At 45.5% G+C, this 16,740-nt stretch overlaps 6 protein-coding genes across 6 annotated transcripts; 1 reads left to right on the forward strand and 5 right to left on the reverse strand. All coding sequences in view use genetic code 12, as the record gives it.

Annotated features, from left to right (window-relative positions):
• Window positions 1-14: 14 nt before the first annotated feature.
• PRS4 (ribose phosphate diphosphokinase subunit prs4) lies at window positions 15-986 on the reverse strand (the record flags this gene model as incomplete). Its single annotated transcript, XM_006689307.1, has 1 exon — window positions 15-986. The coding sequence occupies one exon, from the start codon at window positions 984-986 to the stop codon at window positions 15-17; it is 972 nt and encodes a 323-aa protein (XP_006689370.1).
• A 133-nt stretch (window positions 987-1,119) lies between these two features.
• PSN45_002099 (uncharacterized protein) lies at window positions 1,120-3,315 on the reverse strand (the record flags this gene model as incomplete). Its single annotated transcript, XM_006689305.2, has 1 exon — window positions 1,120-3,315. The coding sequence occupies one exon, from the start codon at window positions 3,313-3,315 to the stop codon at window positions 1,120-1,122; it is 2,196 nt and encodes a 731-aa protein (XP_006689368.2).
• Window positions 3,316-4,816: 1,501 nt separating this feature from the next.
• CAT2 (Carnitine O-acetyltransferase mitochondrial) lies at window positions 4,817-6,634 on the reverse strand (the record flags this gene model as incomplete). Its single annotated transcript, XM_006690186.1, has 1 exon — window positions 4,817-6,634. One exon carries the CDS (start codon window positions 6,632-6,634, stop codon window positions 4,817-4,819), a length of 1,818 nt encoding a protein of 605 aa, XP_006690249.1.
• Window positions 6,635-7,179: 545 nt separating this feature from the next.
• RGA2 (Rho-type gtpase-activating protein) lies at window positions 7,180-12,310 on the forward strand (the record flags this gene model as incomplete). Its single annotated transcript, XM_006689302.2, has 2 exons — window positions 7,180-8,248; window positions 9,090-12,310. 2 exons carry the CDS (start codon window positions 7,180-7,182, stop codon window positions 12,308-12,310), a joined length of 4,290 nt encoding a protein of 1,429 aa, XP_006689365.2.
• Window positions 12,311-12,778: 468 nt separating this feature from the next.
• PSN45_002102 (uncharacterized protein) lies at window positions 12,779-15,031 on the reverse strand (the record flags this gene model as incomplete). Its single annotated transcript, XM_006689301.2, has 3 exons — window positions 12,779-12,987; window positions 13,036-13,064; window positions 13,233-15,031. The coding sequence occupies 3 exons, from the start codon at window positions 15,029-15,031 to the stop codon at window positions 12,779-12,781; spliced, it is 2,037 nt and encodes a 678-aa protein (XP_006689364.2).
• Window positions 15,032-15,180: 149 nt separating this feature from the next.
• Window positions 15,181-16,692, reverse strand: ASK1 (DASH complex subunit ask1; the record flags this gene model as incomplete). Its single annotated transcript, XM_066157793.1, has 1 exon — window positions 15,181-16,692. One exon carries the CDS (start codon window positions 16,690-16,692, stop codon window positions 15,181-15,183), a length of 1,512 nt encoding a protein of 503 aa, XP_066013890.1.
• Between the last annotated feature and the right edge of the window lie 48 nt (window positions 16,693-16,740).

Below are 16,740 nucleotides of genomic sequence, written 5' to 3' on the forward strand. Positions count from 1 at the left end.
TGTATATTAGAAGTTTACTCAATGGCATTATTGAACAAGTACGAAACACTTTCACCGTTATGTAATCTCCTCACCGCTTCCGCCAAAGTGCTGCTTATATCGAGACAGGTGATTTTGGGACACTGACTTAACTTTTTTTGTAACGGTAATGAGGTCGTGCATACTATTTTGTCCAATTTGGAGTTATTCAACTTATCCAACGCATCGGCAGAGAAAATCCCATGTGTAATCATGGCAATCACCTTCTTGGCCTTGTTTTTCATCAACACATCTGCTGCTTTACACAAGGTTCCACAAGTATCAGCCATATCATCGATCAACAAACACACTTTATCCGAGACATCACCAACTAACACCATTTTGGATACTTCATTGGCTTTTTGACGTTCTTTGTGGATCAATGCAAAATTCACGTCCAACTTATCGGCAATTCCTGCCACTCTCTTGGCTCCTCCTGCGTCTGGCGACACTATTATCACATCTTTTAAATCAAAGTTGTCTTTGATATATCTCAAGAAAATGGGCTCTGAGTACAAGTTGTCGACTGGAATTCTGAAGAATCCCTGGATTTGGGAAGCATGCAAGTCCATGGTGATGACATGATTGCATCCGGCAGTAGTTAATAGATTGGCCACGAGTTTAGCGGTAATGGGAGCTCTACTTTTGTCCTTTTTGTCTTGTCTTGCGTATGGAAAACAGGGAATGACAGCGGTGATCCTTCTGGCACTGGCAGTACGGCAGGCATTGACTATTATTAACAACTCCATCAAGAAGTCATTTATGTTGCTCTCTCCGGAACCAGTTTGGATTATATATACATCTTCATCTCTCACGGATTCACCCACGGAAACGGCAGTCTCTTTGTTAGTGTACTGGAAGGCTCCTATTTTGGCAAGGGGCAACCGGAGCTTCTCTGCTATAAGTTTGGCCAACTGCGGGTGTGAGTTTCCAGATATTATTTTGATAGAATTCTGGTTCGGGTGCATTTGAGGAGTGATGAGTTTGATGATAATAATTTTTTAATCGCGGATGAACCCACTGCTCCAGTAATTTCAATATATGTATTAGTCATTAGGATTATATATGCCAATAAATGGGAGTTTCCATTGGGCCTGCTAATCACAGAATTCTATAAATTTCGTTATATAACCCGTATAGTTCACCCACCATGCTGACATAGTCTTGTAGGAAACAGTTGATAGACCACCAATGGCTAAAAGCACTGGATGAACTATTGACATGTTTGAAGTAGACAGATTTTAGAAAATCGTTGGATACAAGGTTCAAAAAGTTAATCATCATAAAAATAGGAAATTGGTTGAAGTTTTTTACCAATCCATTGTCAATCAAGGAAAGGAATTTGAGTAGGCTGGTAAACTCATAATTTGTCATTTTGAAATCAGACGTCAATGATTCAAACTCAGGTTCTTCCAGCTTGACCTCTGAGTTCTCGATGGTTGCCAACTGAGTGGCTTCAAAGAATTGGTGCAAGTCCACAAGGAAGAATGCTTTTAGGTTATTGACGTTATCATTCAAGAAAGAATAGTTCAACGACTCGGTCATGTCGAAGATGATCAAAGAGTCAACCAAACTGTTGATCAAATTGTCGTGGTTACTATTGTCAAACACGTGGTGTAAATCACCCATGATCAAAGTGTCCTTAAACACGTATTTGACGAGGTTAATGAGTAAGTCGTTCAAACCAATCAAGTTCTTGAGTAACAACTTGAAGTTGGTTAAGTTTTTCTGGTTGAGTGATGCAAACTGATCATCATCAAGGAAGTGCAATAAACTCAGCTTGAGTTCCCGAAGATTTGTTGAAGGTTCGATCATAAGCATTTTGGGAAAAACCTCTAACAAGATGCATAAGTATACTTTCAAATCGTTACAGTGTTCTGACATATTGAACCCGATAGCATTGAGGTTAGATACCAAGCTGGAACCAAAATCCGAGCCACCAGTTTGGGAGTCAACAAGCTGCTGGACCACTCCATCAATATCCTCGGGTGAGTCCAGCTTAAGACTTAATTTAGTGATTTTGATCCAGTCACTAACATTGAAATCAGAGGGAAACTTCAAGGTCTCATCCAAAAACGAGTATAACGGCTTACTGAACTCAACATCAAAGCTCTCGCTGGCCATGATGGTAGAAGGGTTGGAAGCAATGGTGCTCAAGACGGCATCAGAGCGACCACCCGAAGTGTCGCCCGTGTGGACTTCGGTTAAGTTCTGGGACTTTAATCCACTTTGGCTGATCAAGTTCTCAAACTTGGCCTTATATTTGGCCTGGAAGATTTGATTCAAATCCTCCAACTCGTAATTGTTACAAAGGGCTGCTATCTCACTGTCAATAATGTTCTCGTTCCACACCACACCCAAATAGTTGTATTTAGATTCACCCCTGGAACCCAATCTCTTGATCAAAAGATCAGGGAACACCAACTTGATCAATTTGCCTAGTTTGGACTGGCCCAAAATTAGCTTGTGATGCTCGTTGCTTGAACTCAAGGAGGAAGGATACTGCAACAACAACTTCTGGCAAATAATGAAATAGGTCTTGTAGAGCGAGAGTCTGGGAATGTTAAAGTTAGCTAAATCAGCATCTGAATTTCTAGGCAACTCAATCAACATGTCCTGCAAGATTTTGATAGCAAGGAATGTCCTCAACAACTCGTGATAGTTGATGTTGGACAACTTGACCTCTTTGGAAATATTGTTGTTGGATAACAATCCGTGGATAATATCTGGTTTCTTAAAGATCTCGAGAATTTGATGCAAAATTTCTACACATTTTTGCAGCAAGTTGGATGCAATTTGGGTTCTATCGATTTTATCAGCAGTGTCCAACTCAATGAGCTTCTGATCATTGTACAACAAGTTGAAAAAATCGTCAAGCGGGATCGGGTTATCCAACTTGTACAACATCTTGACGAGAAAGCCATTCACCGACGGTTGGTCAATATCGGCCAAGTTCAACACGAGATCGTTGAACAAGGCATTCTCATTGAACAGGTACTGTTTCTCCTCCGGCTCGTTCAAGCTGAACAAGTTGAAGTGGGACGAGATCGATAAGTTGGCTTTGTGGTGAGGCAATGCCAACGCTGGTTTGGAGGAAGAAATGTCGGTACCGGCTGGAGTTGAGATCAGAAGTCCTCGAGACGGTCTTCTGACAGTTCTTCGGGCAGGAGATGTCCTGGCAGACGCATATGTGGTTCTGGGAGTAGAAATACCCGAGAATACCGCACTCATAGGGCCATGCCCCCCCATGGCCATAGGAGACCCCTGAGGGAGGGTGGGCATTGTCGGCATGGACATCGACTGCTGCAACGAGAACGGCTGGCCCACGGGCGGACCCACGGTGTGAACCAGCAGCGACAGCTGGTGCTGGTGCTGGGGCGGTGGGGGTAAATAATTACTACTGGAGGCACTGGAGAACGCCACTTGGTCCATCAGATAACTCGAAGGTGGCGCCGAATAGAACAATGTCGACCGGTCTTGGGGCGGGAAGTTGTAGTTGAGCGGATTATACACATCTTGCTCATACATTCCTTGGTCCAAAGCCGGGGAGTGAACGGACCGGGGGTTGGAATGGGTGGGCAGAGACATGGGCTGAGACATGCCTGTGGAAAGAAGTGATGGAGATAAGGTAGGATCTGGTTTTAGTACCGGGGTGGTGGAGGCACCTGAGGCGGAATGGGTCTGGAGTCTACTGGGGCTGTGGGACGGCAGCAGATCAGGAAAATAGTAGCCCACGTTCAGGATGGAGGATTTCTGCCGTTTGTGGGATTTGTGGTTGTTTGGCATATCATGAATCAGGACAGACACTTTGACTAGGGGCGATGGGAACAAAACAGGGGCACCGCTAGAAACCCGGGGTATTAGTGGTGGTAGCGGTATTCAAGGGAGATCAATAGGGATAGTTTACCGGGTAGGGGTAAGCCTTAAACTAAAGAAAATATAGTTAATGGAGGTTCAATGACATGAACGATGCTAGGCCAAGACTGTGCGGGCACGGGACTTGGGGATGGGGGAAATAAAGTGATCAAAATTAAGGGTAACCCCGTTGCAAGGACAGATCACTAAAATTAGATGGGGATTGTTTTGGTTGCAAGGACTAGCGATTGCGGATGGGATGAGGAGGATGACCTTGAAATTTTGGTAGATGGACTCCTGCAAGAATTTATACAATAAAGGAATGGCTTGGTTTAAGGATGGTGATGGTATAACGAGGAAATCTCTTAGTATATAAAATGTTTTGCTTCTAACGAGCCAATGTTTTCGAGTTTTTGGCGTTTTAGGGAATTTGTTTTCATTTTTCTGCACTCGTCAAAGTAGCCATTTTCGTCTAAAATTCACAAATATACAAACTCCCACAGGCTCTATTGTTCATAAGGATTCATCATTGGTCCATGCTGCATGCCCGTCGTCTAACTTTATAATGTGATGATACTAGTATTACCTTGCCCAATGGGTCTGATACCCCGTTCACCGCTGGTGTAATAATTTTGGCGGAGTGTTTAATCCGCACAATCAGACTTCCCAATTGGGTGATTCCGTCCAGTGTTTAAACACTATTGTCATCAGTGAAATTTCTTCGGCATACAATTGCCCTTCTAGTACACGGTTTAGTACCTGCAGGGGTTAGGCGATGAGGTTGATGAAATTCGGAGGTAAATGTGCCCGCATTAGTTCAACCTTGGTGTTGGTGCCCCGTTCCAAACACCGCTGCAAGGGCAAGGGGCATGCCAGGCATGCCAGTTAAAACTACACTATGTTGATGGCTCTGCCTTAAATTTTATTTATCAATCTATAGATCTCACAATTTGGGCTTTTGTAATTGAGTGGATAAAATCTCCTTCATCTCGTTGGCAGCTTCTGTCAAGTACCATTTCAAGTACTTGCTTTCCAAGCCATTACCTTTCTTACATGAAATGTGGACATGAATCCAGTCCTTATTGATCAAGTAGGCGAGTCCGAACCCATCATCAATAACTTGAGACCAACCCCATGATTGGAAGTATTCCGAAGGGATTTGAGACGATGAAATATACCAGGTTTGGGAGTAGCTGAACACAGGGTCAGTAAAGATTTCAGGAACTGGCTCTCCACTTTTTAACATTTGCTTCAATCCAAACAAGTGTCTATCAACACCCTTACCATCAGCGGCTTCCACCAAGTATCCGACATGTTGCTTACAAGCAGCATTGAAAGTGTTAATTTTGTCTTCGGTAGAAGCATCCACATCCGTCCAAGTTTCCACAAACTTCTTCGACTCATTGGAAGTAACTCTACCAGTTTCAGTTCTACCTTTCAAGAACTTTCTGGTGGCAGCTGACTCGTACGTGGGTCTTACTTTCCCAGTGTACTTGTAGTAAGCCAATTGCATCAACATTTGCACATAGGCATCGGGACTTACCTTGAATTGTTTAATCAAGTTCTTTCCGTAGCCGTAGTACTGGAAGATTTCTTCATCATGGGCTTCGATAGTTTTGTTGAAGCTTTCAATAGCGTTGTAGATATCACTTCTTACTTTGGGGTTGATGTCCCACTCTAATAATTCAGGCACCAACTCAGCCGACAAAGTTGGCTCCAAAGTGGCTTCACCAATGAAGTTCTTTGGGTTTTCCTTTGAAATCTCCGAAAGCACCCAGTTGTTCATCTGCACCGTAGGAGTGGCATCCATTCTCGAATGTTCACCCAAGAAACCAGAGTTACCGTTGGCACCCACAAAGAATTCCAAGGGCTTGTCAAAGAAACGGTTCTGACCGTCTCCGTGCCAGCAGTTCTGGGACTTTTCTTCAATGGTGATGGGGCTGTGGGAATCCAAACAAACCACAAACGAAGAGGCAAAGATAGTCTCGAGGCTTTGGTGGTTGATGGGGGATTTGGTCAAGGCTTCATAGCTGCTCAACCATTCATCTCTATTTAAAGACGTCAAGGCCCCTAAACCAATGCCTTTACCCAACTTTTTAGAGCTGTGCAAAATGTACTGGAATTGGTTGTACAATTGACTCTTGGAAATAGGCTGTCCGTTGATGTGGTGAGGCACCTTGTAGAAGTGGTTGTCACTAATGACGGTAAAGTATTGGTGTTCAGCTCCATCGTACTTCTTGGTGATATCCAGACCAGCAGCAGGAACACGAGAGTTGTTAAACATGTAGTGGAAAGCATTCATACAGTAAGGATTACCCTTAATGACTTCTGGTTCCAAAGTCTCGTTCTGCACCGACAACATGAACTGGATGGTATAGTAGGAAAGAGCTGTAGCCTTCAACACCTGGCTCTTACCTATTTCGTTGCGGACATCCTTATGACTGAAGAAATACGACACGTAGGGTACCACAGGATCTCTGTAGGACATATAAGCATAATCATCCCAGAATTCGGCCAACCAATTGTCCTTATCTTGACTGAAAGATTCCAATCTCTTCTGCAATTCAGGGCCTTGGCTCTTCTTAAACTGCTCAATCTTCTGCTTACTTGCCTCCAATTGCGAAGGGGATAAGAATGGCTCGATGGTTTTGATGTACTTGGCGGTAGTTTCATCGAGAGAAGGAACTGGCAACTTGGGAAGTGCCAGTTGGAATTTGAAAAGGTCTCCTTTAACGGAAGATTGATGGAATTGCCTAGTCATGTTCTTTACGTTTAGCTTGTTCAAATTCTTGAGCATCGTAATTCAACAAACAGGCCCACGCAAAATAATTTTGTATGGAGTTGAAGAAAAGAACTAGGTAGGAAATACAACTATTTATAAGAGTTTTTTTTTGTGGGGGTGACCGAGGAATGGAAAAAAGGATCCCATGTTGGCTCTTTGATTAGCACTGATAAAAAGTCCCGGGAAATCGGATAATATTATAAGTGTCATACCACCACACGGAGCACATCATCCATAGGTTCGGATGTTACCTACTATGATGAGTTCTTCTGACTGAGTGATGTGATGGCATATGTTGGTGAACGTGAAAACGGATGGGCCGTGGCCAGCGCACGTCCCTGTGGAAAATATAGTTGGTGATGGCGCACGACCAGTGTTAACTCTGATGGAGGCCATGTCGCAGACTGCAGCGCACGCGGACGCGCCGGCGTGAGATCGGTTCAAGCTGAAAATTTGACACCATAATGATTGATTTGTGGAGTTGTGTATGTGTGGTGCTTCTCCTATGGTACGCTGCAATCCTCATGGTGGCGGTCGTGGGTGTTACCGAGCTCCTCTTCAACTACACCACCCAAAAGTTCTTCACGCTCGACAAGTCCGAGTATGAGCCTGTCACCATCTTAAGACCCATCAAAGGTATAGACCCCGAGTTGGAAACATGTTTAGAGTGTTCTTTCCAGCAGGCGTACGCGGTGAACGCCCTAGAGGTGATTCTCTGTGTCGACAGTGCTGCCGATGAGTCGATGCCCATCTTGAAACGACTTATTGCAAAGTACCCTGAAGTTGATGCAAAAATCCTAGTTTCACCAACCGACAATCATGGTAACTCCGTCGACCATTTCGGACCCAATCCCAAAGTGAACAACTTGGCCAAAGGCTTTTTGGCTGCTAAATATGACATTGTGTGGATTATGGATTCAAACGTCTGGGGCCACCCCAACCTCTTGGTGAACCTGATCAAGTCGTTGAACCACAATTTGGTGGATGGAGGACGCACCAACTGGACCTGGGGCCCCAGTGCCGGGCGCAAGGTCAAGTTGGTACACCACGTACCGTTGGCGATGTCCATCACTGCCCAGCTGCTGCTCTGGGATAAACTCGGGGTGAAGTTGGACGAGACTTTCCTCTTCTCATCACACTGCAAGTTCTACGTGGGCTTGAACAAACTCAGCCCTGCGCCTTGTGTCAACGGCAAGAGCAATATGTTCCGCCGCCTGGACCTCGACGAGGCTGTGGCCCGAATTCCTAACGCAAATAACCCATTTTTTAGTGATCCCAGCGTCAAACTACATGCCCAGCAGTTAGCATCAGAAGGACCAGGCCATTCGCTCAAGTTCTTCAGCAAGTACATTGGCGAGGATAATATGATTGCCATTGCGCTCTGGGAGTTTTTGTTCAGCAGAACCTCGTTGACGCTGGATGTGGTGATCCAGCCGCTCAACAAACTGGAAACCAGCAAGCACGGAATCGTCGAGTTCTTCAAACGCCGGATCCGCTGGCTCCGCGTGCGCAAGTATATGGTGTACCTGGCAACTCTCGTGGAGCCCACCACCGAGCTGATAGTGAACGGGGTCTTTGGGACCTTGTCAATCAGTTATTTAATGTTTGGTGAGGTTTTCATCAAAAAGTTTTTTATGCTCCACATGATCTTGTGGTATTTATCAGACACATGCCAATATCGAATGCTCATGTCCCGGATAGAGTCGTACGCACGGCCGGTGTGGTTTTCGTGCCAGTTCAATTGGTACGAGTGGACGTGTGTGTGGATGTTGCGAGAGGTATTTGCGCTTCCGATTTGGATCATAGCGATGTTAGGACACGAGATAGACTGGCGCGGACGGCCGTTCCGAATTAAGCCCGACTTGACGGCGGAGGAGCTCTAGGTCTGGACCTGGCCAGCGGCGGTAGTCAGCAACTGGAGGGATTTTAGCATTTGCTGGCGGTAGTTGCAAACTTGAATCGCAGCTGTCGCGCTCGCGGGTAGCAGCCATGTTGGCCAGACTCCCTTCCCCCCAAATAAACACATGGGATGCCATGGTCCCGGCACAATACACAATAGTCTTATAAAAACAAGCATGACATAGACAGCCCTTGTCTACCACTACTTATTGTATATAGAATAGCATATGCCAATATAGCATAGTATGCATCGGCTAACCTGGAAATTATCCAGATTCGCGAGGATGTGCGAGCACCTTGTTTCATTGAATTATTCCAACCTTGACTGAGACCCGAATCACCGCTAGTATTTTAAGCTCAGCTAAACTTCGCTATTTTCCCCCTGCTCATTGCTCGACAACGCTCATTTCCCTCCGCACCCACCTACACGCTTGTGTCAATTTATCGTCTACGTTGTTTCTATTTGAAAACACGTTCTCCCGTTCTAGCATTGACCGTGTATTTTTTTTTTAATCTGCTTAACTTGTACCAACAGCTAACACCATGAGCACCATCGCCGACACGCACGATCCATTTGCCGAAGAGAACATTCAGAACTGCAAACGATGCAGCAATCCCATCTACGAAGGCCATGCCTATGAGTTGGGTGATGATAGATGGCATATCAATTGCTTCAGATGCTCCAAATGTGATAGCTCCTTGGGGTGTAATTCGAATTTTTTGGTTTTGGGAAACGGAAACTTGATCTGTTCCAACTGCTCCTACAACTGTAAACAGTGTGGTAAGAAAATCGATGATTTGGCCATCTTAACCGGCGACCAGGCGTATTGTTCCTCATGTTTTAAGTGTAGGGCTTGTAAACAGAAGATTGAAGATTTAAGATATGCCCGGACACTGAAGGGGCTCTTCTGTATGAGCTGTCACGAGAAGTTGATGGCCAAAAAGAAGAAGTATGATATGAAGAAGAAAACCTTGCGCAAAGATAAAGATAAGAAGTTGGATCATATTGAAAAGGACCGGGATTTGAAACCCACCAACTCGAGCTCCACCGTGGAAGTCTCCACCCCTCTATTGGATGAACTAGAAGAAAAGCCCTTGACCCAGCCCCAAACGGTGCTGACTTCGGTTTTGCAAAGTGAGTCTGATTTGTATGATTTATATGACCGGTCCAGGTCTCCCACTCCACAATTGTCGTCTAAGACGTCGAGTGCCAACGAGCTTTATAAATCCATCACCAGGTCGTCGTCTACCATGTCCAAGGCCAAAGACCTTCCTTCCACTCCGGACTTAATTCAACCATTTGACAGCAAAAAACATAAGAAACTGCAAGCGCCAATTTCAATCCCGATTTCTGCTCCAGTCCCACCGGATATTGAGCAACCCGAACCTAAAAAGGCGTCTATTGATAGAGAGTTCTCAATTGAAGAAATCAACGATTCAGATGATGAATTAAACCAACGTGACGCCTTAAAATCCCCTGGAAAACTCCAACCAGCAGTCGAGATCCAAAAACACCACAACTTAAAGCTTCCTACGTCTCCCGCGTCAGTCTCTCATACAAAGTTCCAAGGGAAGAATTTACTCATATTGTCACCTGGTCAGAATAGTGAAGAAGCACTCAGATCCCCCAAATCACCTGAAAGCATACCCTTTGATAAGGCTTCACTTGGTGTTGAAAGTGATCAAGCCAGATCAAGATCCAGTTGTCCCAGTCCTTTTGCAAAAAACAACAGGCACGCAAGGGTGTTTGATGCCCAAGATAATGATAATGATAATAATGACAATAACGACAATAATGGGAAGGGATACAACGATTACAATGACAATGTTGAAGGACTTCAAGAGGATACTGGAGACAAGACCATTGAACCAAATAATTCAACTCCAACTGTTCAGAGTTCCGGGGTAGACACATCAGCTGAGCTTGCTACTCCCAAGAGAAAGCATCACAGGACTCCTTCTAATACCAACTTCTCGTCCCCACCTCCAAGAATGCCATTACCATCTGTTCCTCCACTCTCGTCTACACCATTGCAAAATCGGAGAAACTCGATCGAATCAGACAATTACTACCTAGGAAAGGCCATTAACAATGATGAGTTTTTGAGTGGGTTGGGACTAGAGGGTGTCGAATACAGCGAGCAGAACGGAATGCAGCACAAAAGAACTGGCAGTAACCTGCTTTTGAAGAACACGAAAATCGTCATGAATCCAACCCCAACTGTGACCAATCTTGAAGAATCTCCCAACGATTCTAGTCTCCATAGGATGCAGAGTATCATGAAAACACCAAGATTGGGATTAAGACACAAGCGATCCATCAGTGGAGGAAGTAACAATGGATCCAGTAGTATCTCCAAGCTAAACTTTTTCAAGGGCAGAGATGATCGAGGCCATTCCCGCCATGTCAGTGATGGTTCGATTAGTGGTGCTATACACAATGGAGGCTCTGGAACCTACATGGCTCCTGGGTTTACCGTTGCTGTCCACAGCAGATCGACCTCAGAAAACAACTATATCAACCATCGAAACTTTGAGTTCTCTGATATTCTTTCTGGCACCAACGACTTTGATTTAAAGGCTCTTCGGTTGGAAGTCAGTCAATTGGAAGCTAAAAAAGGAATCTTGGGGAATGATGTCAAGAAGTTGGAGGACGAGAAGCAAAAATTGGGAGAAGAGATAGAAGTCATGAGGGTCCGGTATAACGATGAGTTCAGAAGACTTGACACACTCTCGAAAGAAGTCACTGATTTGCGGGTACACAAACGTGATTTGGAATCCAAGTCGTCTTCCAGTGAAGAGACTGCCGTCCACACTGCACACCAGATCTCACATCATCCCTCGAACTCTTCTTCGTCTTTGGTAAATCACACCACAGAAATTGGAAATGATGAAGTGGTTGAAGCTCAGAAGGCCACCAAATTGAAATTCTGGAGAAGAGCCAAGATGGGCTTCAACAATGGGCCTAACTTGGTAGTTCCAGCCACAGGTACGTTCCAAGTATCACCCAACCGTAATGAGGATGAAGATGGTGGTAAGAAAGGCTTTGGCTTGATGACCAAGTCGCGGTCTACCAACATCTTGGACTCGTTCTTAAGTAGCAATACGGCCCTTAGTGATTCTCAAAGTCAGGACGGTGAGCCTAGTTTATTCAACTCCAGCATTGAGAAGAGAGCTAGGCTTGAGAACAGTGCCATTCCTTTGATTGTCACCAGATGCATCCAAGAAGTAGAAGAAAGAGGGTTGGACTTGGAAGGTATCTACCGAATCTCGGGAGGTAATCTGACCATCATTGCTATTGAGCAGGCTTTTACCAGCATCAACCCCAGAATCAAGGACGACAGGAACCTCGCCAAGTTGAATGAGGTACTTGATTGTGACATCAATGCCATCACTTCTGCCTTGAAGAGATACTTGAGAAAAATCCCCAACCCATTGATTCCATTTGAGGTTTACAACGACTTCATCAAGTTGAACTCCGTGCAATCACTGACCAAGAAAATTGCCGAGTTTAAGCTGAAAATCATTGACCAACTTCCTGATTCCAATAGGCAGGTGCTACACTTGTTGTGTAAACATTTACAATTGGTGGACTCCTACTCTAATGTCAACCGAATGAACTACAAGAACTTATCGGTTGTGTTTGCCCCCACCATTGCCCGAGACGAAACGGGACAGCGGGAAATGATGGATATGGGTAGCAGAAATGATATGACCGAGTTTCTCCTAACAAACTATAGCCTGGTATTCGATTAATCTATGTACAAAATAAAGTCGTGAGATGAGTAAATTTATTGTATGCCGAGCATTCTTGACTAGTGTATGTCCTTTATTTGGTCGTTCAGGTACATTTCAAGTCGTCTAGTACCTGCTCGAATCAAATGCTCAACCGCTGCAAACAGCTTCTTGGGTATGTGCTGATGCTTGTCGAACTCATCACGAGTGAATTTCCTCCAGTGGGGCTGGTACTCCACGGGCTTTTTGTAAGCCATACGCACACACGAGCGGTAGAGGTGGATAACCTGTTTCTGGAGACCTGAGAGTTTCATTGGCAATATCGGGTTTCATCAGCATCAACTAGTAGGGTTCCCGAACATCGCGAGTCGCACACCGGGACGTGCCTCAACCACACATACCCGAACAGGTGCGTGTACCACGCGAGCAACAGAGAGAAACAGCGTGCAAACCACAAAATGTAATGTCAATTAGTATATAATAAATAGTTTACTTCAAATTAGTGAAGTCGGTTTCCCCCTCTCTGGCACAGTCACCAGCCGCCCCACAAGTACAAGCCTTCTTTGCTCTCTTTCCACAAGAACAAGCATCACCAGCAGCAGGAGCTACATTCTCAGTAGCAGCCTTTGAGCAAGAACATTGCAAAGCAGGTTTGGCCCCGCACGAGCAGGTGGACTTTTTGGCACAAACACATTCAGCTAAAGAACAAGCCATAGTTAATAAAATATGTATACTGAATCCCAAACTTGCGATCTTCTGCTTCTTTATATCTTTTCTGGTTTTTGCAATCGCATACAAATGGCTTGATACGGTCGCAAACCTTGGCGGTGTGCACCAATCAGCGCGCTCACATTTGTAAGCCCAGACTGATGTTTTCGTTTGCAACTATTCGGTCGAACCAGCCAATCGCACTGGCTGCAAACTAGATGACCATCACCAATACTCCATTTCAAGGGAGTTAACAGACCCTACCATCGAATTGACAAACTCAGAGTTATCAAAGAGCACGTCGTGGTCCAAGATGTCCAGTTCTGGCACAGTCTGTTTTTCAAACATCTCGGCAACATTATCTCGCATGCTCTTTATGTTATTGCTGCAAGCTGTGCACTGATTAAAGCAAATGGGCTCAAGCCGCTGGAGGAACTCGGTGGCAGTCGTAACCACGTGATCCAACTCCGGGAGCCTTACAGTCGCTCTGATCGGCTCCACCACGTAGATTACATACAAGTATGTGATGGCACTGAGGAAGATATTATTCACAGAAACCCATGAATAGTTGAGTAGCCGAAGACGGTTTTGAAGTGCCTCGTAGCTGAAGATGATCTCTGTGCTGGCGCTAAGGATGCGGTTGAACTGTGGCAAGTCCGGCTTGAGCTGTGGTTCAAAGAGCAAGAACTTGTAGATGTTGACGATGCTTTGGAAGTAGTTGAGCTTGAAAATAAGTTGGTTGAACTCGTTAAATTCCAGCGAAATGATGGCTTGGGCCTCACTGTACCACTGCACGAGCTTGCTCTCAAGCACTTGTCTTCCATCCATGTCTGCGGTCGACACCGCGATCTGGTCCTGAAGAATTCGGAGCTTTATGTAATGAATGGTGATTTTCTTATCCCCCGAGTCGTACTGATGTACCTGCGAGATGTCCAAGTAAATGCCACAGAGGTACGAGTCATCTGCACTGCTCGGCAACTGGATGTCAAACCGCAGCACCATTCCAAATGGCTTTTTGAAGTACATGGAAATCTGTCTATCGAGAGAGTAGCAGCTCCAAAAAATCCGCCGTTTGAGGTCGATGATAAATGGGTCAGACAGCGTGAGCTCGGGGTCTTCGTGGAGATTCAAGTCGTATAATAAGCGGATGGTGTTTCCAATCAAATACCATGCCCCAGGGTTGGAGGGCCTCATTAGCGAATAGGCAGAGAGAAGAAGTAGGCTCTGGATCATCTCGAGTTTCCCGAGGTCCGTGGCAGTCTGGGGGTCCAGTGTGTTCCAAAAGGCGTCGGCGTACTTGAAACTTTGTTGCTGATAGTGGTTGGATAGTGATAGCGCATATTGCCGCTGTTGGATGGATGTCAGAATCGCAAGAATGATATTCATGAAAAAAAGACATTTACGACGTTTCACCGGGTCCGATGTGGCCGACACATTCCTCTGTGGCACTGGTATCGTATCTTTCATGCCTAGTAGACGAGACCGTAACTGGGGGCTCTCTTGGCCATAGAGCGGCTTGAAATAATGCAGGAGGAAATGCTCGCGGTGAAGAATCGGGAGTTGGATATTGGAAATCTTGAAATATAGCACCACGGCTTCTTCATACACGGAGACTGGAGGAAGCTCATCGTCGGGAATACTTTTAAACTTTTTCACGTCTTCATCCCTCAACAGGAGCACTTTATAGTTGATGTATCCGCTAGAGCTACCATTTTTGACACTGCTGTTTATCGGTTCTTCTGGGGGCGGCGGGGGTTTCGACTCGGAAACTGGAAGTGTGGGTGACACCATTGACTTGGCTGTGGCCTTGCCTCCTTGCTGCAACAACCGCACTTGATGTTTCAACAAGTCTATCTGTTTCTCAAGGTCATAAACATAAGACCTACTGACGGTCTCACCGGTGCCGGGGTCAATCGATACACATTCAAGTCCCTTTCTTGAGCAGTTCCCACACTTGGGAAACTGCTTGTCACACTTGATACGCTTAGTACGACACCATTTACACGCAGTTATATTGCGTACGGACCTAGACATGCTTCCAGATAAATAGTCGCGAATATTATTTACTAACAGTTGCTGAACGCTCCACGGTGCTAGATGAGAGATGCAAGACAACAGCGATATGCGGTGTTAGCCTTTACTCGAACTCATTGACCATGACTCGTACCTCATTTATTTCATACTCACTTACTAACGTACTCGTTAAATCGCTCGTAGAGAATCGACCCCATTCCACCCGAGGAATTAGCATTATCAGACCTCTTTGAGTCTTCGTTAAACTCGGGATGCTCCTTGCTTATGTCCAAGAGCACATCTTCAAAAAGGTTGGACACCGAGTTGGACTTGAGAGTGTTATCCTTTGAATTGTTTTCTTTCTGGTGGGTGATGAGTGAATGATAAACCGTCGATGCAATGGAGTTGTGGCCGGTCTTCTCCTCGATAAACGGACTATCTTCATCAACCTTTTCTTCTTGCTCGAGCTTCCTCTTCTTTTTGTTGGAATCCTCCATTCGACGACGCAAGTCAATTGTCTCCAACTCCGGCAACGGAACTACATCGGATTCGGGCGGCCCTGTCGCTGGCTCTGGCACCAACTCCGGGATGTTGGTGATGCTGGGAGGCCGCAAGTCGCTCTCGTCTCCATCGAATTCACGCCGAATTTCGCCTGGGGTCTTGACAAATGAAGTGCGGGCCAGTCCACCGCTCAATCTTACATTCTCTCGTTCAAACTGTGGGGTACGAGGAAACCGGTGTGTATCGGCAGCCGGGGAGTCCACAACCTTCTTGTGATCTCTCTGGCGCTGGTCCAGTTCACTGGAGGGATTTAGCCCAATCTCCGATACGAGAACTGGGGGTTCAGGCAACGTAGGAGAAGAATCCTTGAAGCCTTTGATCATGGAGGACCTTCGATTAAAATCATTATCTCGCAGAGGAGTCTTGGGGTGACGTTTCTTGCGAGGACTGATTGAGAGCCGGTGGTACTGGTCAAGAGATTTCCTCATGGTATAAACCACCGATTCTTGATTTCGTGTAGGCGATTTGTTCTCACTACTGAAGTTGGTGGCCATCATGGGCGGGGGATTTAGGTTCAAGCTTTCACTCAAGTCGAACTTACCGAACCGCGTGGCCGGTTTACCTTGTGGAGTAGAAGCAGTCATTTTCTTATGGGGCTGATCTGTAGACCATGTTGGGGTCAGGTCATCTATATTTCCTCGCAAAAGGGGCTTCTTGAACCGGGCCATTCGAAGGGCATCAGATTCACCGGCAGGGTTAGTAGTGGTGGTGGTGCCGGTGTCCCTTCGGGTGTTGTAAAGTTCGTCATCCAGTAATAAAATGTTCTTTTGGTTGTTCTTGATCGCGTTATTCATAGGAGATTGGTAACTGGTAAGTTCAGCATTGGCCGACAGTTCAAAAAAGTACTTCCAGTAATTCACATTCCCCCACACTGATTCGGTCGACTTGGAGTACTGCCGTATTATGGGGAAAATTTTATCGTTCAATATGGCGTTTGATTTGGAAAGGTTCTTATCTATGTCTTGCAAGGTGGAGGTTATAGATTGCTCGAGCTGTTGGAGTTCTAGAGTGGCGTTTTCACGGGCAGTGGGACCATCATCTATAGGAATCGAAGGGTTCACGATGGACTTCCTTCGGGTGGAAGAGGGTGCAATGGAATACCTCTTCATATTAGTGTTCATCTTGTTGTTTTGTTTGAAGTTGTTTTAGACGCGCGCTTTCTCCGTTTT

The sequence above is a fragment of the Yamadazyma tenuis genome, chromosome 2, assembly GCF_029203305.1.
Source record: "Yamadazyma tenuis chromosome 2, complete sequence".
Classification (NCBI taxonomy): domain Eukaryota; kingdom Fungi; phylum Ascomycota; class Pichiomycetes; order Serinales; family Debaryomycetaceae; genus Yamadazyma; species Yamadazyma tenuis.